Source organism: Cebus imitator, unplaced genomic scaffold (genome assembly GCF_001604975.1).
Source record: "Cebus imitator isolate Cc_AM_T3 unplaced genomic scaffold, Cebus_imitator-1.0 Scaffold213, whole genome shotgun sequence".
NCBI lineage: Eukaryota > Metazoa > Chordata > Mammalia > Primates > Cebidae > Cebus > Cebus imitator.
Genome location: NW_016107528.1, coordinates 293,258 through 318,588, shown reverse-complemented (window position 1 = coordinate 318,588; position 25,331 = coordinate 293,258). Strand labels below are relative to the sequence as shown.

Here is a 25,331-nt window from a genome sequence, read left to right as displayed (position 1 = left end):
GTAGGGAAATCATATTAAGTCTGCATTTTATAGATGAGAAAACTGAGACACAGAGAGATTACTAAATAAACTGGTCAAGAATACAGAGCTACTGAGTGATAAAGATGAAGTTCAGGCCAGGCGTGGTGGCTCATGCCTGTAATCCAAGCACTTTGGAGGCCAAGGCAGGTGGATCACCTGAAGTCGGGAGTTCAAGACCAGTCTGACCAACGTGGTGAAATCCCATCTTTAAATAAAACAAAACAAAAAAGATGAGGTTCAAATCCAGGCTATCAGACTCTAGAATCTAAGCTCTTTTCAATTATTTATATTGCTATGAACAGAGCTACTGAGTGATAAAGATGGGGTTCAAACTCAAGCTATCAGACCCCAGATGCAAGCTCTTAGTGATTATTTATACTGCTATGAACAGATGTGTTGTCAAATACCCTGTCACAGGAAGCAATGCTTTCCAACTTAGACAATGAATGCTTTGCTACCTACCATGACTTATCAGGCATATCCAAAAAAGAACAAATCATTGTTTGTTTAGGGTTTCTTTGACTGACGTGACTCAGGATGCCTATGTGAGCAGAGCAAAGCATCATGCTAATTACTGTGAGACTTATAAAGCTTACAAGGTAGTAGAATAGAGTCCAATATTTAGGATTTTTTGAGTAATGTTTGTATTTTGAATATAAAAATGCTGAAATCTTTTAGATATAATGGGTTAAATAAAAATACTACTAAAGTTAATTCCATTGGTTTCTTCTTTTTTTAAATGTGGCTACTAAAAAATTTAAATGTGGCTGATACTGGACAATGCTGTACAAGATCTTTTCCTATACATTTATAAAAGAACACAGACATACAGTCGGCCCTCCATATCTGCGGGTTCCACATCTGTGGATTCAACCAACTGTGGATCAAAAATATTGGGGAAAAAATTGTCTGGACTGTACAAGTACACTTTTCTTTCTTTTTTCTTTTTTTAAAGAGATGGCAGTCTCATTCTGTCACCCAGGCTGGAGTACAGTGGTGCAACTATGGCTCACTGTAGGCTCAGCCTCCTTGGCTTAGTGATCTTCCTACCTCAGCCTCCTGAGTACCTGGGACTTCAGGTGCACACTACCATGCCTAATTTTAAAAATTTTTTTGCAGTGATGGGGGTCTCGTCATGTTGCCCAGGCTGGTCTCAAACTCCTGGGCTCAAGTAATCTTTCTGCCTTGGCCTCCCAAAGTGTTGGGATTACAGGTATGAGCCACTTTGCCCAACTTGTATTTTTTTTCCATTAAAAAATTATATATACACACACATAATATAATGTGCTTATATGTATATAAGCACATATATATAAGCAGATATATACATATAAGCACATTATATACATATAAGCACATTATAGAAAATGGTAGGGAGGGGGCAGGAAAAGAAAAAAAAAGAACACTACAATCTCATTGCTCTAACACACCACTTAAAGTTTTCCTTTTAGTCTTTTCTGGTGTATGTTTATATTTTTGCTAAATACTAATCATAGTCCACATCGATTTCAGATCCTTTTTTCATGTAATGCTCATGCATGAGCTTTCTTACATGTTACTGCAGAATCTCCATAACAACTTTATTTAGTCAGTCCCTTCAGCCAGACAAGAAGGTCTTTTTCAGTATATTTGAGTAGCTCAGATAATGCCTTCAAACCACCTCCAAAGATGCTTTAGAGTCATCATTCAGCCACACTCAAGTCTACCTGTTCTCATGTTGTGAAAACATAAGGCTGACCCTAGTGGCCATGGAGGGACTGACAGCAGGGAAAGAGCTGTTGCAGTGGTCGTGGTAAAAGATGAACAGGCCAGAATCACAACTGGATATTTGTGTAAGTAACAAAAGCTTATTGTGTCCCAGTTTGCTCATCTTGAGAAGTACCTGGCAAGCTTCCTGCCTAGCAGCACTTCAAGGTTGGTCACAGCATGGATGTGTTCACTGAGCATGCAGCCAATACTGTCTATATGCTACAGCACCATATGATGTAAGTTCACAAAAAGCCAGAAAGGAAAAGTGCTTTAAAACTATGAACTGAACACATTACTCTATTAAAGGAGTTTCTATTCATGTATTTATCCAACAAACACTGGGGATTTACTTTATAAAAATAGACCATTAGCCATAAAAGGAATGAAGTACTGATTTATGCTACAATATGCATAAACCTTGAAGACATGCTAAGTGAAAGAAGGCAAACGCAAATGTCACATATCATATGATTCTATTTATATAAGAAATATCCAGAATAGGCAAAACCATACAGATAGAAAGTAGATTTGTGATTGCCGGGGCTAGAGGATGGGAGAAACAGAGTGGCTGCTAATGGGTATAAAGTTCCTTCAGGGGGTGAGAAGAATGTTCTTAAGTCAGATAGTGGCAATAGTTCCAAGTACGTGTGAATACAGTAAAAACCAGTAAACTGGACATTTTAAAAGGGTGAATGCTATGCTGTGTAAATTATATCTCAATTTTTAAAAAGAAGAAAAAACTAACAGAACATCCTATGTGAAATACCAAACTACAGCAAAACGAACTTTATATTGTATTGCTGATGAGAGCTGACAGGTTTAGAGCTGACAGTTTATTTAAAAGATAGGTAGACATTTTCCTGTTTTAGCTGATCAAGCCAACAGGATAAGGAAATGAGAAACACATATTAATTCAGTGACACATATAGAATTCTACTATAAAAACCAATTTTCTGCCATACCTGTGCTTTTTTTTCACAAAGTGTATACACAGTTTCCAAATTTGGATCATTGTGAAGTGGATGAGAATACATTCGATGCTCAAAAGCTTCTACTTTCTGAATAACTTTTTTCAGCCCTTGATCTTGAATGCCCATATCATCAATAGGGTCTAATAAGGGGACGCCATCAGGAAAACGTTTCTGAACTTCCTAAAACAAAATATGTAAAATTCATTTTCATCTTACAGTCAAACTTAGTAAGACCAAACCAAATCAGTATTTCCTTTTATTCTATGCACATGGGCATAAAAATAAAAAGCATACTACATATATAATTTTATCTTTTCCCCATTTAAATTGTAGGACATTTTTCCATAGCATTTGTTTTTGAAAACTCCTTTTCAAGCTATACTATGATTTACAGATGTATTATGATTTACTAATAAATCTACAAGTCATAGTTTGATCACAGCCCTGAATGTGGCACAACTTATTGATAAATTTGTTATTGTATATTTACACTGTTGTAACTTCTTGACATCACAAGTAATCTTCTATTGAACATCTATATTTAAAACTGTTTTCGGATTATTTCCTTGGTGCTGATTCCTAGGGAAGGCACTACTGACTTGGAAAGTATAGACTTTTTAAAAGGTCCTGAGACCTTTAGCTTAAAAAAAAACATGATTAATGGTTAAGTGCAATAAACATATTCATATAGAGAAGGAATAGCTCACTGTAGGCTGGTATCCTACTGGGAAAGTAGGGTCTTGGATAAGCCTTAAAGATAAAATTTGGCTAGTTAGGAACTGGGAGTTGGGGAGGATAAACACATTAAGAGTAAACAACAAATGGAAAGGGTTCAAAGACATTTGCACATTGTCTTAAATGAGCAAATAATGCAAGCTCTTTCAAAAGACTGAGATCTCTGGTAAGTGCATGTAGTACATTTTCAGGATATATGTCTGCCCTGATTCAAAGCGGGGCTAGTGTCAGCACAAAAATCACAGAATCTTACACATCAACCTGGCCAATTATATAAAGAAATGGAGTCACAGGTGTGAAGTTCCAGAACAGAGAAAACACTAAAATTGTAGTTCTGTAGTTTAAAAAAGTATAACTAATTAATGTAGCAAAAGGAAAATCTCTATTCATTATGTGAAGGGTTCTGTTGGCAGGCCAATTTCCCTGATTCTTCCTCCTGTGGTTTCTCACTATGTGGTGACTGATGTAAAGGACTATGAAGGACCAAGAAAGAAAAAACAGTCTAACTTTGTTAAATCATGATGCAAAACTGAGACTCAGGTTATCGTGAAATTAATGTGAAAGCTGAAATACATCAACACCAGATATAGCACAGGGATGTTTAAGACAAATACAGACAAGCCTAAAATTTGCCAACAGACAAAAATTAATTTCAATTTTACCTTTAGCAAAATGAGAACTGACCTAAGCCAAAAGCACAAAACAATTAGTTTATTTTTTTCAAAATAATGGCATTATTTAATGGTAAATTAATAATGGTTAATGTGTATTTCTGCTCAAAACAGTACCATTTTGAAAATACTGGAAAAAACAATTTCAGTGGGACTAGACACTTCAAAGAACTTCTAAGATATATTTATTTACTACCAGACCAATAGTGATAAAAACTTTTTAGGAGTGATTGTTTTGGAAAAGATATCCACATCTACACAAAAATTTTGTAAAACTGTCAAGAGAATCATTCATTTCAGGAAGCCCACAATTGGAACACAGCTTAAAAATTCCTCCTCTATACTGAAAGCATCCTACTTATCTTTGCTTTCTCAGATTTTAGAACAGAGCCTTCACTGCACAATAAACGTTCTTCAAATTATTAACTAAATAACTTTGTTAAAATCACTTCTTTTTTTTTTCCTTAAAGAGACACGGTCTCACTCTGTTGCACATGTTGGAGTGCAGTGATGCAAACATAGCTTACTATAACGTGGAACTCCTGGGTCAAGTGAACCTCCTGCCTTGGCCTCCTGAGTAGCTGGGATTATAGGGGCATACCATTAGTCCTATTAATTTCTTTTTAAATTACTTTTAAATTTTTGTAGAGATGGGGTCTCACTATGTTGCTCAGTCTGTTTTCAAATTCCTGGCCTCTGTTGATCCTTGTGCTGTGGCATCCCAAAGAGTTGGGATTACAGGCATGAGCCACTGCACCTTTTTGCTACTAGAAAATTTAATTTACTACAAAATTTTAATTTTCCCTATTGAAAATAAAACAATTTCATGGATGTATTAACTATATTCAAAAATTGTTAAAAGTTCTGTCAGTACATAATTTTATACATAAAACTTATAGTCTATAGTTATTTTCAGCTGTAATGAATAAAGCAAAACGGTTTTCCTTGTGAGTCCTCTTTTACTAAATCACTTTGTTGGTAGATGCAAAGAGAGGACACATCCACATGAAGATCTGCTGCCATTATTTTTATAAAAAATAATTGCCACTATTGGTAGTATTTATAGGTATTCTGAAAGAAAGCAATATATTTAAAAGCATTTCAGTTGCCACTTTATAAACACTGTCTGCATTTACATAAAATTTAATTTGTAAAATTAATGCATACCTGTATTGATTTTAACACACTCTGTCTATTGTCCACTGGCCGAAGATCTTTAGGAATGTAAAGTCTAACGCTGCTGATAGCAGACAGGAGATGCACCAAAACTGGGACAACCTATGACCAAAAAGTTATACAGTATTACAGTTAAAATTGTACATTTTCATATTCTAGTATTTTCTAAACTTGGATTCTTAAAAGGAATTTGCATTTACAATATGTAAAACATACATAATAATCACTATGGAGCAATCTCCCACACTGAACCTTTTATCTTAGTAGAGACTACCATATTTAAAAAGTAAAAACTAGTTCAAACCTCTAAATAACAGGTAAATAAATGGTACATAAAAATAAGAGCTCCCTTCAATATAGAATCACAGTTTAGTTTAATTTTTATGTTCTCAGATATTTGGCAGTTTTTAAATATTGATACATAAATGTACTATAGTACTAAGAATGAAAGACTCTTGTTTAACAGGTTTAGGAGGTCAAGGAAGATTCATGTAAGTTCTGGATGGGCAGGAATGAAGAAAAGAGAAAAAGTACTTTGAAGAGAGAAAGCAGCATATTCCATCAGACATAATCTTGACCAACACCTATCTGCAAACTTTCTTCCATGCTTTCTCTTGTCAAAATGCTCCTTGCCATCAAATTTTGCTTCTTTTCAATTGCTCCTGAATTCAGAGACAGCCTCAATAAAGTGAGGCAAAGTTAATGTTTCCACAGGTCCAATCTGTCTCCCACTGCTACTTTTACACTGATCATGGATAAAAACACAATTTTCACTGCCTTGCTAAAAAATATATTCATAGTGCTTTACGAAACAAAAATGGTACAGTGGTTGAACATCTGAATTCTGTCTTCAGTTAGTCGCGTGACCCTGCACAAATTATCTAATGCCAAACCATTAACAGCACTTTTACTCTTTCTAGTTAAGTTTTTGGGGTGGAGTGTTTTTCCTTTTTTCCTGCCTGTCTTTTCCTACTCTTCCTTTTTAAATCATTTGAAATTAACTTGCAGACAACAATCACTTCATTTGACCAGTAAATACATGTATCTGTTAAGAACAAGCACATTATCCTGCAAAGCTTCAATATTATAAGATCTAACGAAATATTATATACAATCCCTATTCAGATTTCCCCAGTGGCTGACTAATGAACTTTATAAATTACTATTATCATTATACTTTTGGATTCAGAGTCCAGCCAAGGACCACAGACTGCATTTAGTGGTCACGTCTCCTTAGTCTTCTTTAAACTAAAAATATACCTCACCTTTCTTGATCTTTTATGGTACTGACATTTTCATAGATTCCAAATTTACAGAAAAGTTGTAAAAATTTTGAAATAAATCCTACATACCCTTACTTCAATTCACTAATTATATCTTGCCCATTTGCTTCATCATTGTCTTTCTACACACATAAAGTACAAGTACTAAAGGAGGGAAATCTAATGTTGAGACAATGATACCATCTAATCTGTAGTCCATATTAAGATTTCATCCTCTTTTGCAATAATATCTTTTATACCACTCTACCTTCCTCATTGCCATTCCATGAACCAAACTAGGATCATGCACTGATTTTAGTTGATACATTTCTTTCTTCTTTAATCTGGAACAGCTCCCCAGTTTTTCTGTGCCTCTCAAGCCCTTGATATTTTTTAATAATATAAGTTATTTTGTAGAATGACCCTCAGTTTGGGTTTCTGTAGTCAGGAGGAATCGTTAAGATTCAGATTATGCATTTTTGGTAATGTTCTGTTCTACTCAATCTACTGGTCAACATTATTAGAGACAATGTTGATCACTTTGATCATTCAATTAAGATGCTATCTGCAGGATTCTTTACTATAGTATTACAGCTAGTGCTCGACTTACGACCACGATTGGTTCTGACAGACTGGTTGTAACACGATTTGGTCGTAAGTTGAGTAGGCCAAATGCATGCGGAGATGGTAGTGCTGCCGGAAGCTGGTCTGCACTGTCGTACGCTCAGCTGGGCAACGTTTGCGCTGCCAGACGTGGAGAAGTCGGGGCTAGCGATTATGGTCGTAAAGTCGAATGGTCCTAAGTTGCACAGGTCGTAAGTCGATCAATACGTGTACTTACTACTTTCCCCTCTACAATTAAAAAATTCCTACGGAGAGCCTTCAGAGTCTTTGTAAATATCCTTTCTTCATTAAATTTTCAGTTCACTAGTTTTAGCATCCATGGATGATTCTTGCCAAAAGTCAATTATTATTTGTGGTAGTTGCCTAATGGTGACTTTTCTAACATCTATTTTATTTTATTATTTTATTCTATTTTATGAGACGGAGTCTTGCTCTGTTGCCCAGACTGAAGTGCAATGGCACAATCTCAGCTCGCTGCAACCTCCACCTCCTGGGTTCAAGCAATTCTCCTGCCTCAGCCTCCTGAGTAGCGGGGATTACAGGTGCATGCCACCATGCCCAACTAATTTTTGTATTTTTAGCAGAGATGGAGGTTTCACCATGTTGGTCGGGCTGGTCTTGAACTCCTGACATCAAGTGATCTGCCCACCTCAGCCTTCCATAGTGCTGGGATTAAAGGTGTGAGCTACCATGCCCGGCCATTTCCTTTATATGTCTCTCTGGATTCATGGATTATTTTATTTTCATATGGTTATAATCTTCTGCTTTTTTTTTTTTGAGATACAGTCTCGCTCTGTCGCCCAGGCTGGAGTACAATGGTGCAATCTCAGCTCACTGCAACCTCCGTCTCCTGGGTTCAAGCAATTCTCCTGCCTCAGCCTCTGGAGTAGCTGGGATTACAGGCACCTGCCCCCATACCTGGCTAATTTCTGTATTTTCAGTAGAGATGGGGTTACACCATGTTGGACAGGCTGGTCTTAAACTCCTGACCTCAGGTGATCCGCCTGCCTCTGCCTCTGCCTCTGCCTCCCAAAGTGCTGGGATTACAGGCATGGGCCATGATGCCTGGCCCTTTACTATCATTTTTATATTTATTTCCAAACTGTCTAATTCAGGGGTCTCAAAGCCCCAGGATGGTCAGTCTGTTAGGAATCGGGCCATGCAGCAAGAATGGTGGGTGAGCGAGCATTACCGTTTAAGCTCACCCTCCTGGTCAGATCAGCAGCAGCACTGGATTCTCATGGCAGGGCAAACACACGTATGCAAGGGATCTAGGGTGCCTGGTCTTTATGAGAACTGAAGGCCTGATGATCTAAGGTGGGGCAGTTTCATCCCCAAACCACCTCTGTCCCACACTGGCCCAAGAAAAAATTATCTTCCACAAAACCAGTTCCTTGTACCAAAAAGATTGGGGACTGCTAGTCTAATTCATTTTAGAGACAACATTCTGTAAGTTGCATTGGGTTTTGGGCCACTGATTTATGAACCAGCAGTTGAAGCACTGTTTGGGCAGAGAAGACTCAGGACATGAAAAATTATCAATACCAAGTAGCTGAAATCTAGAGTGAAAAATGCACAATTTTTATGCACTAAGGTACACGTACATAATCCAAAAAGGTAGAAAAACTGAAAATAATTCAATTTGCTTTAGAAAGAATATTTTTATATACTTGTAGTTGAATTCAGTATGCACAGGTATCTGCAAATTTCCTTCAAAACAGAAAAACACTATTTTGTGAAGACGAGATTCAGAATGAAGACTGGTTTTCAGTGGGATTTGCAGGTCTTTGGTTTTCAGGCTGCTCAGGAGTTGAGTAGTGGGAGATGTGGAGTAGGTTAAGTTAAAGCTGCCACAAAGCTTGCTATCTTACCAAAAGTTGCCATTTTTGTTGAAAAAATGCTCCCTGGATTCCTGCAAGCCTTTGGTTAATTTCCAGAATTCTGAAGAAGTTGATTCTGACAAGTTTTCTCAGTATTGGCACTGCTTTTATGGAGAAGAGGATTTTTGGAGGTCATTATTCCATCATTTTTACTGACACAAATACAGTTTTTAATCAGGAATTAATCAATAACACATTGATTTAAATAACCGTGTCTGTCGTGACTTGATTAAAATTCAGCTGGCTCAAAAAACAACTTGCTCACTAAATCTTGTCTTCACAAAACAGTGTTATTCTGTTTTGAAGAAAATTTGCAGATACTGTACATATTAAAAAGCAGTATGGCAGCCACTGGAGGAAAGAGAATAGGGTTGGAACCTCTTCGGAGACCTATTCCCACAGAATTGTCATTATTCCAGTCTGGTGGTTCCCTGGAATACTCCATTCACAAGCCTGTTTTTTTTATTTAACCTGATTCAGAGCTTACCAGTGCAAACCTGTTTCCTGGAGGTGTTTTTCAAAAATAGTAAGCAGCAACTACTTAACACCACAGCTGCCTGAAGTTGTGAATGACAGCTGGGTAAACAACAGGTTAACCTGAAAGCTTAAAAGTAAAAGTTGGGGGAGTAAGATGTCCATGGAGAATTAGAAAAGCTCCCATACTTTTCTGGAAATCTAGAAGGCCATGTAGAGGGCTGTGTGCATACTCAACAAAGACCTTAAAAGACCCTAAGCTCTCACTTCTGTCTGACCATGAAATTGTACATCCAGAAAGTGGCTAAGGTAATGTTGTTAACTGCCTAGCTGAGGGTTGATGGCTTGCTGCAGTATGCATACAAAGCCTTTAAGAAAAGACTGAGGAATTTTTTTGTTTGAAGTGGTGGAATCTTGGCTCACTGCAACCTCCACCTCCCGGGTTCAAGTAATTCTCTTGCCTCAACCTCTTGAACAGCTGAAGCTACAGGCGCATGCCATCATGCCAGCTATTTTTTTTTTAAGTACAGATGGGCTATGGCCATACTGGCCACACTGGTCTTGAACTCCTGATCCTCAAGTTGTCTACCCACCTCAGCCTCCTGAAGTACTAGGATTACATGCATGAGCCACCACACCTGGCCAGACAGGGAAACTTAATGATTGCAGGCATTTAAGGAGGTCTCTGCATAATTATTAGCTGACCATTAAACTAACCAAGCAGAGACTTGGTGGACACACACAATTATAAATACAGACTTAAAAGAATTAATTCAGAAATCACAAAACAAACCAACAACAAACAGCAAGAATAAACTCTGGAGGAGCAAGAAAACTGTGATTTACAGAGTTGCTCCTGTTATAAAACCAAACTGGGGTCTGCTTGCCTGGTACAGTAAGACCAGATATCTATACTGAGGTTTGTAGTGGGAAAAAGGAAGGTGTTTATTTGTAGGGCGCCAAACAAGGAGGATTAGGTACTTTTTAAGTCCCAACCTTCCAGATGGTTTACAGATAAGAGTTTCTAAGGGCAGGGAGGCAGAGGTTACAGCAGTCATAAATTAATATATGGAGGTTATATACCTGTTTGACTTAAAAAGGCAGGACATCTCAAAGCAGGGGCCCACAGGTTATTAGGTGGATTTAAAGATTTTTAAATTTGCATTGGTTAAGTAGAAGTTTTGTCTAAACATTTGGGATTAGCAGTAAAGAATGTTCGTTCTGGCTTGTGAACATGATCTCTTTTTGGCCCCTAAGGAAGACATTTAGAACAAAGAACAGTGGTCAGAGTTTTAGTCTTCTGTTCCTCTTTGAGGTTTATTATGTGCCAGTATGTCTGTTTGGCATATGAGCTTTTGAAAAATAATTTAGGGACATATGTGAAGATGTTATTTTTAGTTTTTATAGGGAATAAAACAAGCTCAACTCTACTATTGTTTTTAGACAAAGAGATTGATTTTTTTGAGACAGGGTCTTGCTCTATTTCTCAGGCTGGAGTGCAGTGGCATGGTCATAGCCCACTGCAGTCCTAACCTCCTGGACTCAAATGATCCTCCCACTTCAGCCTCCAAAACAGCTGCGATTACAGGCATATGCCATCACCATGCCAGGCTGTTATTGTTGTTGTTGTTTTGTATAGACAGGGTCTCACTATGTTGCCCAGGCTGGTCTTGAACTCCTGGGCTACAGCAATCCTCCCACCTCGTCCCCCAAAATGCTGGGATTATAAGCATGAGCCACCACACCCAGCTTTGTTTATTTTTTAGGTCTAAGTGAGGTGCACTCTAAAGGAAGGATCCCTAATCCATCTCACTACATTATTTAAAATGTCCAATTTTCAATGAAAAATTATGAGACATGTAAAGAAATTAATAAAGTATGACCTATACACAGAAAAAAATAGAAATTAACAAAAACTATCCTGAGGAAGCCAAGAAATTTGACTTAACAAAGAGTTTAAATCAGCAATTTAAAATACATTCAAAGTTTACCTACTCAAAAAATCTGATTTCAATTTGTATTATAGTACACCTTCAAAGTAAACTTGAAACCTGCCAAAACTGCAAATATTATTCCATGACAACTACTGGTATTTTAATCCTCAAGAAGTTTTTATAAGTGTATGGCTGTGATCTGTAATATTCTATTCCATGTCCTTTTATAGATGTTTTTATCTAACAGGAAATGATTCTATCGAGTTCCTTGCATAGAAAGACAAAACAGATCTCCCATATCTAGCCCCCGCAATTAAGGTCTTCACTCCCTGACACTGAGTCTCATTTAACTATCATGATGTGGCTGTGATAAGGGGCAGACACATGGGAAGCTGGCAAAGCAACAGTGTAAAAACTGCAAGCAATCTTTAGAACGTGCTATCTAGACTGTTCACCTCTGTTAATCAATGTAATGCAGAGCTGGAGTGCTCTTGCTCTCTCTACACACACACACACACACACACACACACAGACACACACACTCTCTCTCTCTCTCTCTCTCTCTCTCAGCCTTTTTTAGAAAACGAAGTTCAAGAATGTTTTACAGGTACAAGGAAAAGTCACTTTAGAAAGTAATCTTCCAGGCCGGGAGTGGTGGCTCACATCTGCAATCCCAGCACTTAGGGAGACCGAAGCAGGTAGATTGCGAGGTCAGGAGATTGAGACCATCCTGGCCAACATGGTGAAACCCCGTCTCTACTAAAAATACAAAAATTAGCTGGGCATGGTGGCACGTGCCTATAGTATCAGCTACTCGGGAGGCTGAGGCAGAAGAATCACTTGAACCCAGGAGGCGGAGGTTGCAGCGAGCCAAGATTGCGCCACTGTACTCCAGCCAGGCGACAGAGCAAGACTCTATCTCAAAAAGAAAAGAAAAAAAGAAAGTAGTCAGTAGTCTAAAAACGCTGATAAAAAGTGAAATTTGGCATTAAATCCACTCAAAGTCAGGAAGGGCAAATGTGATCAATGGAAGCCTGCTTTTAATCTACCTGAATAATGTTACACAATCAATGCAGTTGAGAGCTAATGTTTTCTTATAAACTGCCCATGGAACTATTTCTCTATGTCTAGAATTCCTTTCAAGACAATCTATAAGGCAAACAATATTATGTATTTATATAACATATACTTACACAGAATATATAATTGTATATATAAAGTATTGTTTCTTAAACTATAGTCCTTCTCTCTGTACATTGTTTTATGTTCTTTGTTATTAACCACAAAGAACAGAAAAACGTGAAGTTATTTCTAAAGGTGTTTCATGCTCTGTACATGCCGCTTCCTTTGCTAGGAAAACAATTCTTGCCTGCAAAGGTACTCATGGTCCTACAAATTTGTTAAAATCTTACTACTTCCTTTATAAAGCTTTCATTTTACTAATTACCTGCCTTGGGCAGTTTTGAAGCACAAAATACTTCCTTAAAGTCACAGACTGTATGTAAAATTCATGTTAACAATCCCCCACCCCTTGCCAATTTCCTTAGCAGCATAGAGTGAAATAAACATAATAAAAAATGCTACAGGAGCAGAGGAAAGGCCCTCAGTTTGTCTTGGTTTCATGGCTGCCTATATAATTTTCTTGGAAAAATCTAAGCTTTCAGTGTGAGAGTGCTGTGACTTACTAGCAATGCCTGCCATGAGAAAGGGAGAATGTTGAGATGTGTGGCACACATTTGCTATTCCAACTTGCAGTAACTCCTAAGGGCCCTTTGGGGACAATGAATATGTGCCTGACGGTGGGAGTTTTAGCCTCATTTATAGTTAGGCAGTCAGTCAGTAAAATAAATGTTAGGGGAAAAAAAAAAATCACACAAATTTCACTTAGTGGTGGAATTCTAGAAGTGAACAAATTAGAAGACTGAGAAAAAGAGACCAAAGTTGAAGTAATATTCAGAATTATAAATAAACATTTAAATCGTCATTTAAAAATGTTACAGTGAATTGTCTTTTTAAAATACTACAAACTCCAAAATCCATAATAATTTATTGATCCAAAGAAACAGTCTATGATACTACAGTGGCAGATTTTATTTTCCACAAACCAATCATATTATAACAAATACAATTACAATGACATTTCTCAAAAGACCTATCCAATATGCTACATGTTTTATATTTAATTAAAAGCACATGTAAATTAAATGATTTTAACTAATGAAACTTGGGTAGAAAAACTACCCAATTAGTAAAATCATGCTTCAATCATTACAGATAGCTCCTCCTTAAAACTGGGTTATGTCCTGATAAACTAGTTGTAAGCTGAAAATATCATTAGGTCAAAAATGTATTTACTACCAGAACACCTAATCCACCAAACATAACTTGGTGTAGTTTACTTTAAATGTGCTAAGAACACTTACATTGGCTTACATTTGTGCAGAATCATCTAACACAAAGCCGCTTATTTTATAATAAATGTTAAATATCTCATTAATGTATTAATGTTCTATAATACTAAATGATTATCACTTTTGTACTACTGTAAAGTCAAAAAAATCCTAAATCAGGACTGCCTATATTTCCATGGGAATGAGAAATAAACAGCATGAATAGATTCAAACTGTAAAATCACTCAGTCACAAGCAAGGATAATGAAAAATCTTTTTAGCCCTGGTAAAATCCAGCTTTGTGGAAAATTTCAATGACAATTCTTTTTCTTTCACTTTATCATGATTACCTTGTTGAAATTTGATAAAAGAAAAATAAAACAAATCTCACTGATTATCCTACTGATAAGTTAGATGGCTTTACTAACATACCTTAAAATACCCTGAAAACTTCTAAATTAGAAATCATAATAGTATGTTAGGTTATAATCACACTGAAGAACTTTGGTGATTATAAATAGGTTACAGAATACCTGAAATCTGAAGACACAAAGTTATGTACAAACCTGCATCTCTCCTTTCTCATCAGGTTTAGCTGGTTTTGCAGCTTCCGTAGCTGAATTTTTCAAGCTCTCTTTGCTACAGCGCAGAAGTACTTCCACTACATACAAAGGATCCAGTTCGCCAGAGTTAGGCTAAAAATTAAAACAAAAGATGTTCATTCATTCTTAAGAAACTGGCCCATAAATTTTAAGTTCCATTTGTACAGGAACTCTTTTCTCAACATTTAGCATTATGACCGACACAAACTGTGTAACACATATTTTATGAAATGAAAACTGTCTCTCTGGATTCAAAATGTTCAACTAGATGAGAAAACCCAGAAATAGTTTTATATTTATAAATTCTAATTTAATAGTACAAGCACAGTCAAGTATGACTACTTTTAAGTTTCTAATAATTAATGTTAAAAAACTAAAAATTTCAGCGTCAGGTAATTAGTTTGTATCTTCAAGTCACTCTAAAAACCATAAAAGAGAGACTGAGAATAGATTATCTTATTGTTTATTATGCAAGCATTTGTATAATGTGGTTCCAATTTTTACTGTCTTTTAGTCTTTAATATTCTCTAATAAAACTATGATTCTCAAGATCTAAGGACCACTTACATATAATCACACTTCTGCATTACGATAATGTGTGTTTGAGTAATATCTTTCAAGCAATAACAGAAAATTTTTTTCAGTACACAATTCCTCATATTTAAATAAAATATTTAAATAAACTGTTTTGCATAAAATACATAAAAAGAAAGTTACAGGGCAAAGACTTGACTACATGGCCTCTACCTAGGTAGTTACTACTAAAAAAATGAGTATCTTAATAAATCACAAGGAATCCATTTCTACAATCTATTTCTGCAATAAACTACCAATTGTTTAACAAGAATAAAACATATTTCCAAATCCTGAAGAAAAAAGAAATAACAATTATTCTAAATCATTGAGTTCAAATTTCCTCAAAGAAAGGATAAGCACTATTTTTCCAATACAAAAGAAACACTTTTTTCTCAGTTTAAAATGTGGTTATTTTAAAAGAAGTTGCAAAACATTCCTCAGTTTAAACACAAAGCAAAGATGGTGATAGTATTTTGATTAGATTATTTTTATTTGTAAAGATGATGCTCAGTCATTATGAAATGAGTTTTACAAACAAGGAGGAAAACAAATAGCTATGATGAACTATCAAGTCTTCCTAAAGAGCCAATTATTATAAGACTCAATGATTATCATATTAGCTTTACAGAGGAGGAAAAAGCTTCTATGAACAATTTGATAGACAAATTAGCTCTAAAGTGTTAGGGAAGATGTGACTATCTGGACAAAAAAACCACAGGCATATGAGCAATCTTTAATGTTTCTATATAACCTAGAACTCTGTTGTTAGGCTTGGTTCCAATTTTGTAGATTTTATTTATAAATTTAATAATCTCTCTAAGACACAACAATCACAGAAGTGACTACTATAACTCAAGTATATTATACATAATCATCTATTTTTGCAGAGCTACTAAAACCAACTTATGCCATTATGGAAATATTCTCAAGTGTTACTGTGGAAACACAACAGAAGGTCTTCGTAATTGTAACATTAAATGAAAATTTGCTGTTAAAAGTATTTCCTAAAATTATAAATTTTTTCTCAGCTAACTTACTCCAGCTCTGCACTCAGTAAAGATGGATCAATGTCAACTTTCAGATAAGAAAAACTAGTTAAGTGTTCTATTATCTTATTTAGATTTTTGTTTATACTTCCTAATTTTTACTTCTTAACAGTAAAACTGAACTTCTTTTTCCTAGCTTCTCTTTATTTCCTTTAAACTGTGGCTAATTTCTTGCTATAAACTGAAATTACCTAATTAAAACATAATTTGGTAATCCCAAGCTTGTAGAATGCAAAGAAATAAGCAAAGTAAAATTATGTTGACAATTACATTTTTATTTATTTAAAATGCTTCAAACAGTTTTCTTCATCGGTGTGTACACTCCCTCTGCCTCTGGCAAGGTCTACTGGCCACAAAAATCTCTGGATCCGTAGTCTGACCTAGATCTCAAAATTAATGAAAATGTACTTCACATTTTTAGTGAATAAATTCAAGTAGCTTAATGAAAAAATTAGTTTCACCATCAACAGAAACAGAAAAAAAATGAATGTGTTCCTCTCTAGTCCTCATATCTTTACCTAAAATAACTCTCATCAACTGGTTCTAACTTTAAAGGTAAATCTAGACTCAAAAGAGGCAAATAATTTTTTTAAAATGTGTGTGTGCATGCATGTGTGTGTGTGTGTGTATACATACTTTGACAGTGTGATCCACAAGCCTGCTCCCCAGCAACTGGAAAAAATTATGAAAAACCAACCATTTAAAGTTTCTGGAAACAGTCCTAAGGGAATATATCAAATGAAGATCTAATAAAAAAAAATCTAAAATTCAGTAAAGTCTTTGATTTCTGAACCAAGACTGCTCCCTCCCTCACTCTTCCAGTTCACTGAAACAGAAACACCATACTGGTAAAGCCAAAAATACAGAATGGCCCAGAATCCCTGCAGCTCTTGGTTGGGGACAGCTACCTTTTAGGAGGGGCAGGATGTCAACATTTCTCATCCTCATCCCACCTACTTGTTGATGCTGCTAAGTCCTCTACAAGTTAGGCTGAAAGGCAGAGGCTACCTAGCCTCTACTGGTTGGCCACAGGTTCTGTCTTGGTGTGGTGCTGCTGAGAAAAAGGGACCCAACAGCCCTTCCCCTGGTTTATAAGGCAATGGGTCCATGTTGAGAGAGGCAAGATGAAAAGACCTAAGGCTACCACCCCCACCTTCCACCTATCCCATGGCTCCTAAATCGGGAACGTCACTCAGAGAAAAGTGTGCACTGTCCCTACCCCCAGCTTTAGAATTTTGACTCAGAGATTTTGCTTGGGGGAAGAAATACACCTTAAAACAGACTACTCTTAGTATCTTCCCAAAGGACCAGATTTCCTTTGTAACAGAGCCAAGGAAATTCAGGCCTAAGATAACTTTCAGAAACCTAGCAGAGGCTGTGGTGAAATACAATTGGTAGATCTGTATTCATTGGAGACACAAGCTAAATTGTAGAGCAGATCGTTTGCAGAAGAGAACCTGGTTTTAAAAATGATAATGGAAGGGGCCCTCCTGCTAGTAGAGCTTTACAGCTGGGTTTGCCCAGAGAAAGTTACAGTCAAAGAGACCTTTGTCCAAACCACTGTCATCTCAGGGTGACTGTGGGCATAGCCACAGCTGTGACCTCCAACTCTACCCCAGAAACAAACTAAATGGCTAAACATTATATGGGGTAAGAGGCAGACAGAACACACTTCGATCAAATAGTCCAGCTCAACACTAAATAAATAAACAAGCAAATAACAATAGCCTGCAAGAGGTGGGGGCAGGGAGTGAATACGTAGAGTTACTACAATATATTATCCAAAAAGAGACATGTGAAGAAACAGTAAAGTTATGACCCATAGAACAAGAAAAAGAAGCAGGCAACAGAAACGGCCTATAATAGTGACCAGATGTTAGGCTAAACAGACTTAAAAGTCGCCATTACAAATATATTCAAAGAGTCAAGGGAAATCATAATTAATGAAGTAAAAGAAGGTACAATAATGATGTTGCATCAAATAGAATGTATCATTGAAGAAGCAGAAAGTGTAAAAAGAAACCAAAAGCAAATTTTAGAGTTCAAAAGTGTATTTACTGAAGTGAGGAGGGGCTCAACAGTAGATCTGAACTGGCAGATTAATATCACCAGTTAATTTGAAGACAGACTATTGACAAAGATTATGCAATCCAAAGAACACAGCAAGAACAAACAAATAAAAATGAACCAAGCCTCAGAGAAATATAGGACACCATTAAGTGCAACATACCCATAATGGGAGCTCCAGAGGGGAGATTCAGAGAAAGGAGAAGGAAAATATTCAAAGAAATAATGGCCTGGGCACAGTGGTTCACACCTGTAATCCCAGCACTTTGAGAGACTAAGGCGGGAGGATTTCTTGAGCCTAGGAGCTTAAAACCAGCCTGGGCAATATAATGAGACCTGGTCTCTACAAAAATTGTTTAAAGTTAGCCAGGAATGGTGGTGCACACCTGCAGTCCGCAGTCCCAGCTACTCAGGAGGCTGAGGTGGGAGGACTGCCCGAGCCCAAGAGCTTGAGGCTGCAGTGAGCCATGATTGCACCAAAGCACTCTAACCTGGGTGACAGAGTAAGACCCTGTCTCTAAAAATAACAAATCAAAAACAGAAATAGTGGCTGAAAACTTCTCCAAATTTAATGAAAAAAAAAAAAAAAATCATCTACATAGCCAGAAAATTCAATAAAGTCCAAGTAATATAAAGGCAAAGAAGTTCAGTCACTTTCTATACAGATACATTTATCATAATAAAAATGCAGAAAGCCAAATCACAAACAGAAAATCTTGAAAGCGAAAAAAAGATTCATCTCCTACAGGGGAACTTCAAGAAGATTAATAGCAAAAACTTCTCAGCAGAACAATGGAGGCCAGAAAGCAATGATTTGGCATATTCAAAGAAAAAACCAAACAACTGTTAACCAAGAATCCTATATCCAGCAAAGTTAACTTTCAAAAATGAAAGCAAAAAAAAAAAAAGACATTCTCAGACAGACTAAAAACTGAGAAAATCTGTTTCTAGCAGACCCACCTTACAAGAAACATAAAAAGAAGTTATGCAGGCTAAAACCAAGTAATACTAGATATTTATTTGAAGTTACATTAAAAAAAAAAAAAGAACAATGGTAAAGGTAATTATGCAATTATAAAAGAAATAAATGTCTCTTCAATGATTTAAAAAGCAACTGTATAAAACAGTAGGTATACATTGTATTATTGAGCCTGTAACATATCAAAATGTAGTATCTTGGCAGTAACAGCACAATGGAGGTAGGTGGGAGCAAAACTGTATAAGGCTAAGGGAGTAACTCTAGATAATAACTTGAATCCACAAGAACAAATAGAACCAAAAATGATAAATAAGAAGGTTAATATAACAAAAGCTACATATACACACTTGCTTTCCTTTCTTCTATAAGCTTTAAAAGTAATAAAAAGTGGCCAGACATGGTGGCTCACGCCTGTAATCTGAGCACTCCGGAAAGCCAAGGCTGCCGCACCTGAGGTTAGGAGTTTGAGGCCAGTCTGGCCAACATGGTGAAACCCTGTCTCTACTAAAAATACAAAAAATTAGCTGGGCATGGTGAAGTGAGCCTGTAATCCCAGCTACTTGGGAGGCTGAGGCAGGAGAATCAGTTGAACCTGGGAGGCAGAGGTTGTGCTGAGCTGAGATTGCACCACTGCACTCCAGCCTGCCTGGGCGACAGAGTGAGAATCTGTCTCAAAAATAAAATAAAATAAATTTAAAAAATAAAAGTAATAAAAAGCACATAAAGTATTAATCATAATAATGTATTGCTGGATTTGTAATGTTTATAGATGTAATATGCATAACAATAATACCATAAAAAGAGAGAAAATGGAATAGAGCTATACAGAAATAACATCTTTGTATCACATTAGAATGAAGTCAGTGTAAATCTAAAGCTTATTCTAATAATATGTATATGGAAAGCCCCAGCAAACAAAAAGGACATCTCTCTCTCTCGCTATATACACACATACATACACACATATACATAAACGTGTATGTAAAGAAAATCATTTAAAAAATTAAAATGCCACATTAGAAAAAATTCACGACACGCAAAAGAAAGCAGTAAAAGAATGACACAAGACACAGAAAACAAAAATTAAAATGGCAGACACAAATTCAACTATACCAGTAATGAAACTAAATATGAACGGATTAAGCAATCCAAAAAAAGGCACAGATTTTCAGACTGGATTGAAAAAACAAAATCCAACTACTGTGTATGCTGTGTACAGGAAACACACTTTAAATTTACTGATATAAACAAGACTGAAAATTTCAAAGTGGCAAAAAATATTATGCAAAGAATAATCGAAAGAAAGCTCAAATCGCTATGCTGATATCAAACAAAATACACTTTACCAGAGCCTGAAAACACATGCAGCAAAAACTGACAGAAATGAAAAGAAAAAAAGACAATACAGCAATAGTTACGAGATTTCAATACTCTACTTTCAATAATACATAGAACAATCAGGCAGAATGCGAAGAAAGAAGTCGAAGACATGAACAACACTCTAAAAAAAGTTCTAAACCAACCAGACCTAAAGAATATCCATAAAACACCCCACCTTAAAGCAGCAGAATACAAATTCTTCTCGACCGCACATGGAACATTCTGCAGGATGGACCATGTTAGGCCATTCAACAAACTTAGAACAACTCAAAACTACTGAAACAATTCCAAGTACATTCTTAACAAAAATAAAATTAGAAATAAAAAAAGACAAAAATTTGGGAAAATAACAAATATGTGAAAATTAACACTCTCCTAAATAACAAATGGGTTAAAGAAGAAATCAAAAGGGAAATCAGAAAATACTTTTGAGATTAATAAAAATGATAAAATATACTAAAATTTATGGAATACAGCTGAAGCATCTTAGAGAGAAATTTATAATTGTAAAAGCTCTATTTAAAAAGAAGAGGTACCTCAAGTTAATAACCTAATCTTCTACCTATAGCCAGAAGAAAGGAAATTAAAAAGATAGGGCATAAACTAATGAAGCAGAGACAGAAAAAGAGAGGAAAAAAAATCAGTAAAACCCAAAACCTCATTAAGAAGATTAACAAAATTGACATACTTTACCCAAAGGATTTAAACTACTAGCTCAGCTATGAAAGAAATATTACTAATGACCATACAAAAATAAAAAGGATTACAAAACAATACTATGAGTAACTACATACCAATAAATTACAGACAATCTGAAGAACATGCCATACCAAGTAGAGACTGACTTACTAACCTCTTAGTAAACTGCCCGTAAAGAAGGGCCCAGGCCGAAGTGGCCTCATTGCCAAGTTCTACCAAACATTTAAAAAGTTTTGAATGTCATGAAGATATTGAGGGAAAAAAATAAAAATTTAATACCAGTTTTTCAAAAACTCTTCCAAAAAGTGGAAGAAAAGGGGAGCACCTCCTCACTCGTTCTATGAGGCCTGCATTAACCTAATACTAAACCCAAAGATGTCACCAATAAAACTACAGACCAACATTTCCTATAAATACTGGCATGAAAAATCCTCAATATTTCCTATGAATACTGGCATAAAAAAATCCTTAACAACATACTACCAACTGAATCCCGATACACAGAGAGAACAATGTATCATGACAAAGTGGGATTTACCTCAGAAATCCAGTCATGTTAACATCTGAAAATCAGTTAGTGTAATATATCATATCAGAATACAAAACAGAAAAGCAAAAATCACATGATCATCTCAATAAGAAGTATTTGCTATCTTTCATGACAAAAACACTCATCACACCAGAAACAGAAGAAAATTTCTTCTGCTTCTGGGGGATATGGAAGGACATGTGAATGACACAGATTTCTTTTTGAGATGATAAAAATGTTCTACAATTGACTGTGGTGATTGATGGTTGCACATATCTGCGAATATCCTAAAAGTCACTGAGTCATACACCCTAACTGGGTAAATTAAACAGTGTGTGAATATCATCTCCATAGAACTGTTAGAAAAAAAAAAGAAAAAGAAACAAAAATGTAAAACCTAGAGTGAAAGGAATCTATAGCATGAGTAAATTGGCAAAGGCTTGCTAGCTTTTCTATCTTGGGTTACATAAATGTCCATGAAAGCACTGTATTGGCATTCAGTTACACTTCCGACTCCACACAAAAAGAGAATTTAATAGCTTTTGGAGAGGCTTAAATAAAGGATACTCTTTCCAGTTAACCTCATGGGGGATTTGTGGAGTAGAAGGAAAGCACCAACCACCACCATTTAATAGTTTTCTCACAGCTGAGGTGATATAAAGAAAATATAATGGACTGGCTGGGTACAGTGCCTCACACCTGTAATCCCAGCACTTTGGGATGTAAAGGTGGATCACCTGTGGTTAAGAGTTTGAGACCAGCCTGGCCAACATGGCAAAACCCCAACTCCAATAAAAATACAAAAATTAGCCTGGTGTATTCCAAAAATTAATTCCTTTGACAGAATTTACTACTGCTTCTCTTCAGGTAATACTATGTCTTCTTAGAACGATTTCATAAGCCTGAAAAAACATTTCACTAAAAATTGATATACGATTCTAATTTAAACACAACAGTTTACCTTAACATTTGACTTTTTTGAGAAATTCACCACTACTCCCCAGCCAAAGTCATCTCCTTCATTCTTTACCTAAAAAGAAAGAAAAGCAATTAAGCAAGAATCAAATGTATATCTACAAGGCAATTTCAGTTGTTTACATCTACATTCTAGGCTAATAAAGCTTTCTGAATTTTCTGATAAATTATCTTTTGAAAGAGCACTGCTAAATTATTAACCCTGCAGGAAAAAAAAAAAAAAATCAATGTCAAATTTCATAGGCCCCCTAGAACAGCAATAACAGGAATCTTTCAGTTGGCAAATGAATGCTGACAATGACAGTGTGTTCCAAGGATATAAATTTTTTATATCTAATAAATTCATCCAGAACTTAAAATTGCCTTCTTTTTAGTTAGCATTTCATAACTAGAAATACTTTATATGTTAATTCCAAAACTAGGTACTTTAATTTACAGTCTCCAGAATAAAAACCAGTGGTGATTAAAAAGCTTTTGCATAAGCTCCTAAGCTAGCGCTATGTGAAACAGGTAAAATAATATGATTACTATAGATCAACTACTGTAGCAGGAAGCATTCTATCAAGATAAAAAATAAATTACAATCTTTAACAAGAATATTTTAAAATATTGAAATATTCAAGTATTTTATTAAGAAACAATGACATACCTTTACCAGACGACCTGGTTGTAGAAAAGGTAAGCAGTATTTTGGTTTGTGAATATATTCTTCAATTTCTTTACCCAATTTGGCAAGCTGTTGTCTAATCTTGTAATAGATAACTACACTTTCTTCATTGGGAATTACTATTTTATTATACTGTTCTTCTGAGTTCTTTACCTCTGTAAATAGAACACATGTACAAAATCAAAGTTACACATCTCATTTAAATTATACCCAAGACATAGTTTTTTTTTTTTCTATTATGTCGGTGCAAAAGTAGTTGCAGTTTTTGTTTACCTTCTACCTTCCTGTAAGTCTCTGTGTTTAGCCATCCAAAAGCTCCCCAAACCCTGTCCTCTGTGCCTTTTATGGAGGCCTTATTGGATAGACATGATTGACAACTGCGTAGAAATGTGATCAGTTACAATCTAACACGAACAGAGTGAGTGGGGAAACCAGCAAGATCTGTTCATTAAGACTTTTTTTTTTTTTTTTTTTTTTTGCCTGTCTGTATAGCATTTCTTCCTCCAAGGAATGAGACAGGACCTCTTTTGAAATGGGTGTCTTGTGACCTAAAATCAGACAAGGTAGGTTAGAGAATTTTTTTATGTCTGTCTCCAAAACAGAAAGACTAGAGACAACTGCTACCTTGGGAAGAAAAAGCAGCAGATGAAAGGAGGACAGCAGAACGTCAGAGAGAGATTCCATCTTTTGGGATCCGCTTCTGACCCAACATTATAACAAAAGACTAACAAGGGCTATGGAAGTTATAAACCAGGAACCAAGGACAAAAACAAATTCATCAATAAATCACAGGCCACATCCTAATTTTTTAATAGGGATCTCATATTAACAGGATATATAATTTCAAAGATATTGGCATATTATTAGAATTGCATTTAGTCATTAATTAGTTCAGTCTACCATTAAATGGTATGAATATGTCTCTATGTGTTTAGAGACAGAGACAGGCCACGCAGATTTGTAGGCTTTTATTTGATCTTGTCTGGTTTTAAAAGTAGGAGTGATCTTGGCAAATATATTTTATATTTTTAGGCATTTGGTATAATTGAACTTGGAGATAATTTTTTTTTTTTTGAGCTTCTTTTGAGGTATTAACTAATACTGATTTTTAAAATGTGTAATGCCATTTTAAAAATCTACAGCCTTTTTTGTTTGTTTGTGACAGTCTTGGTCTTGGGTCACTGTAACCTCTGCTTCTCCCAGGTTTAAGCAATTCTCCTGCCTCAGCCTCTCAAGTAGCTGGAACTACAGGCATGTGCCACCATGTCCAGTTAATTATTGTATTTTTTGTAGAGACAGGGTTTCACCATGTTGGCCAGGCTGGTCTTGAACTCCTGACCTCAAGTTATCCACCTGCCTTGGCCTATCAAAGCACTAGAATTACAGGCATGAGCCACTGCACCCGGCTTATACAATCTCTAGTTTTTAAATATCCTTTTCCTTATTTTTAAATCTATGGAAAGGACATTAGAATTGGCCACAACGTTGGTCTAGATTTTAGACAGCAAGAGTAGCCTAGCACATACCTTCTCCATATTCTATCTCTATTTAGATGTGGTAATGTTATACAGGTGTAGAACTAGTGCCATTTTTACAATTAGGCAAATAGTTGTATTGATTTTTAGTCTACTTCGTCAGATGGGATGAAGGTACAATTCACCCTATCAGGCTCTTAGAAATTCTGATAAAAGGGTTAAAATATAATTTCAGTTTTCTGTTTAGGAATTATCTTTTTTTAGCATTTGTAGTTGTAGCCCTGGTCTCAGGACCATTCTATCAGGTAAGGAAGGAAAAAAAGGTATTCTGGGCCGGACGCGGTGGCTCACGCCTGTAATCCCAGCACTTTGGGAGGCCGAGGCGGGTGGATCACGAGGTCAAGAGATCGAGACCATCCTGGTCAACATGGTGAAACCCCGTCTCTACT

General features: G+C 36.0%; 1 protein-coding gene across 1 annotated transcript in view; it reads right to left on the bottom strand.

Moving 5' to 3' along the window:
• MTREX (Mtr4 exosome RNA helicase) overlaps positions 1–25,331 on the bottom strand; it is a 114,332-nt gene that overhangs the window by 21,039 nt on the left and 67,962 nt on the right. The window contains exons 17-21 of the mRNA XM_017548667.2: positions 23,390–23,562; positions 22,727–22,795; positions 14,454–14,582; positions 5,315–5,425; positions 2,733–2,921 (exon numbers count right to left, since the gene is read on the bottom strand). Coding sequence (XP_017404156.1) covers positions 2,733–2,921; positions 5,315–5,425; positions 14,454–14,582; positions 22,727–22,795; positions 23,390–23,562 — 671 coding nt within the window. The remainder of the gene's footprint in view (positions 1–2,732; positions 2,922–5,314; positions 5,426–14,453; positions 14,583–22,726; positions 22,796–23,389; positions 23,563–25,331) is intronic.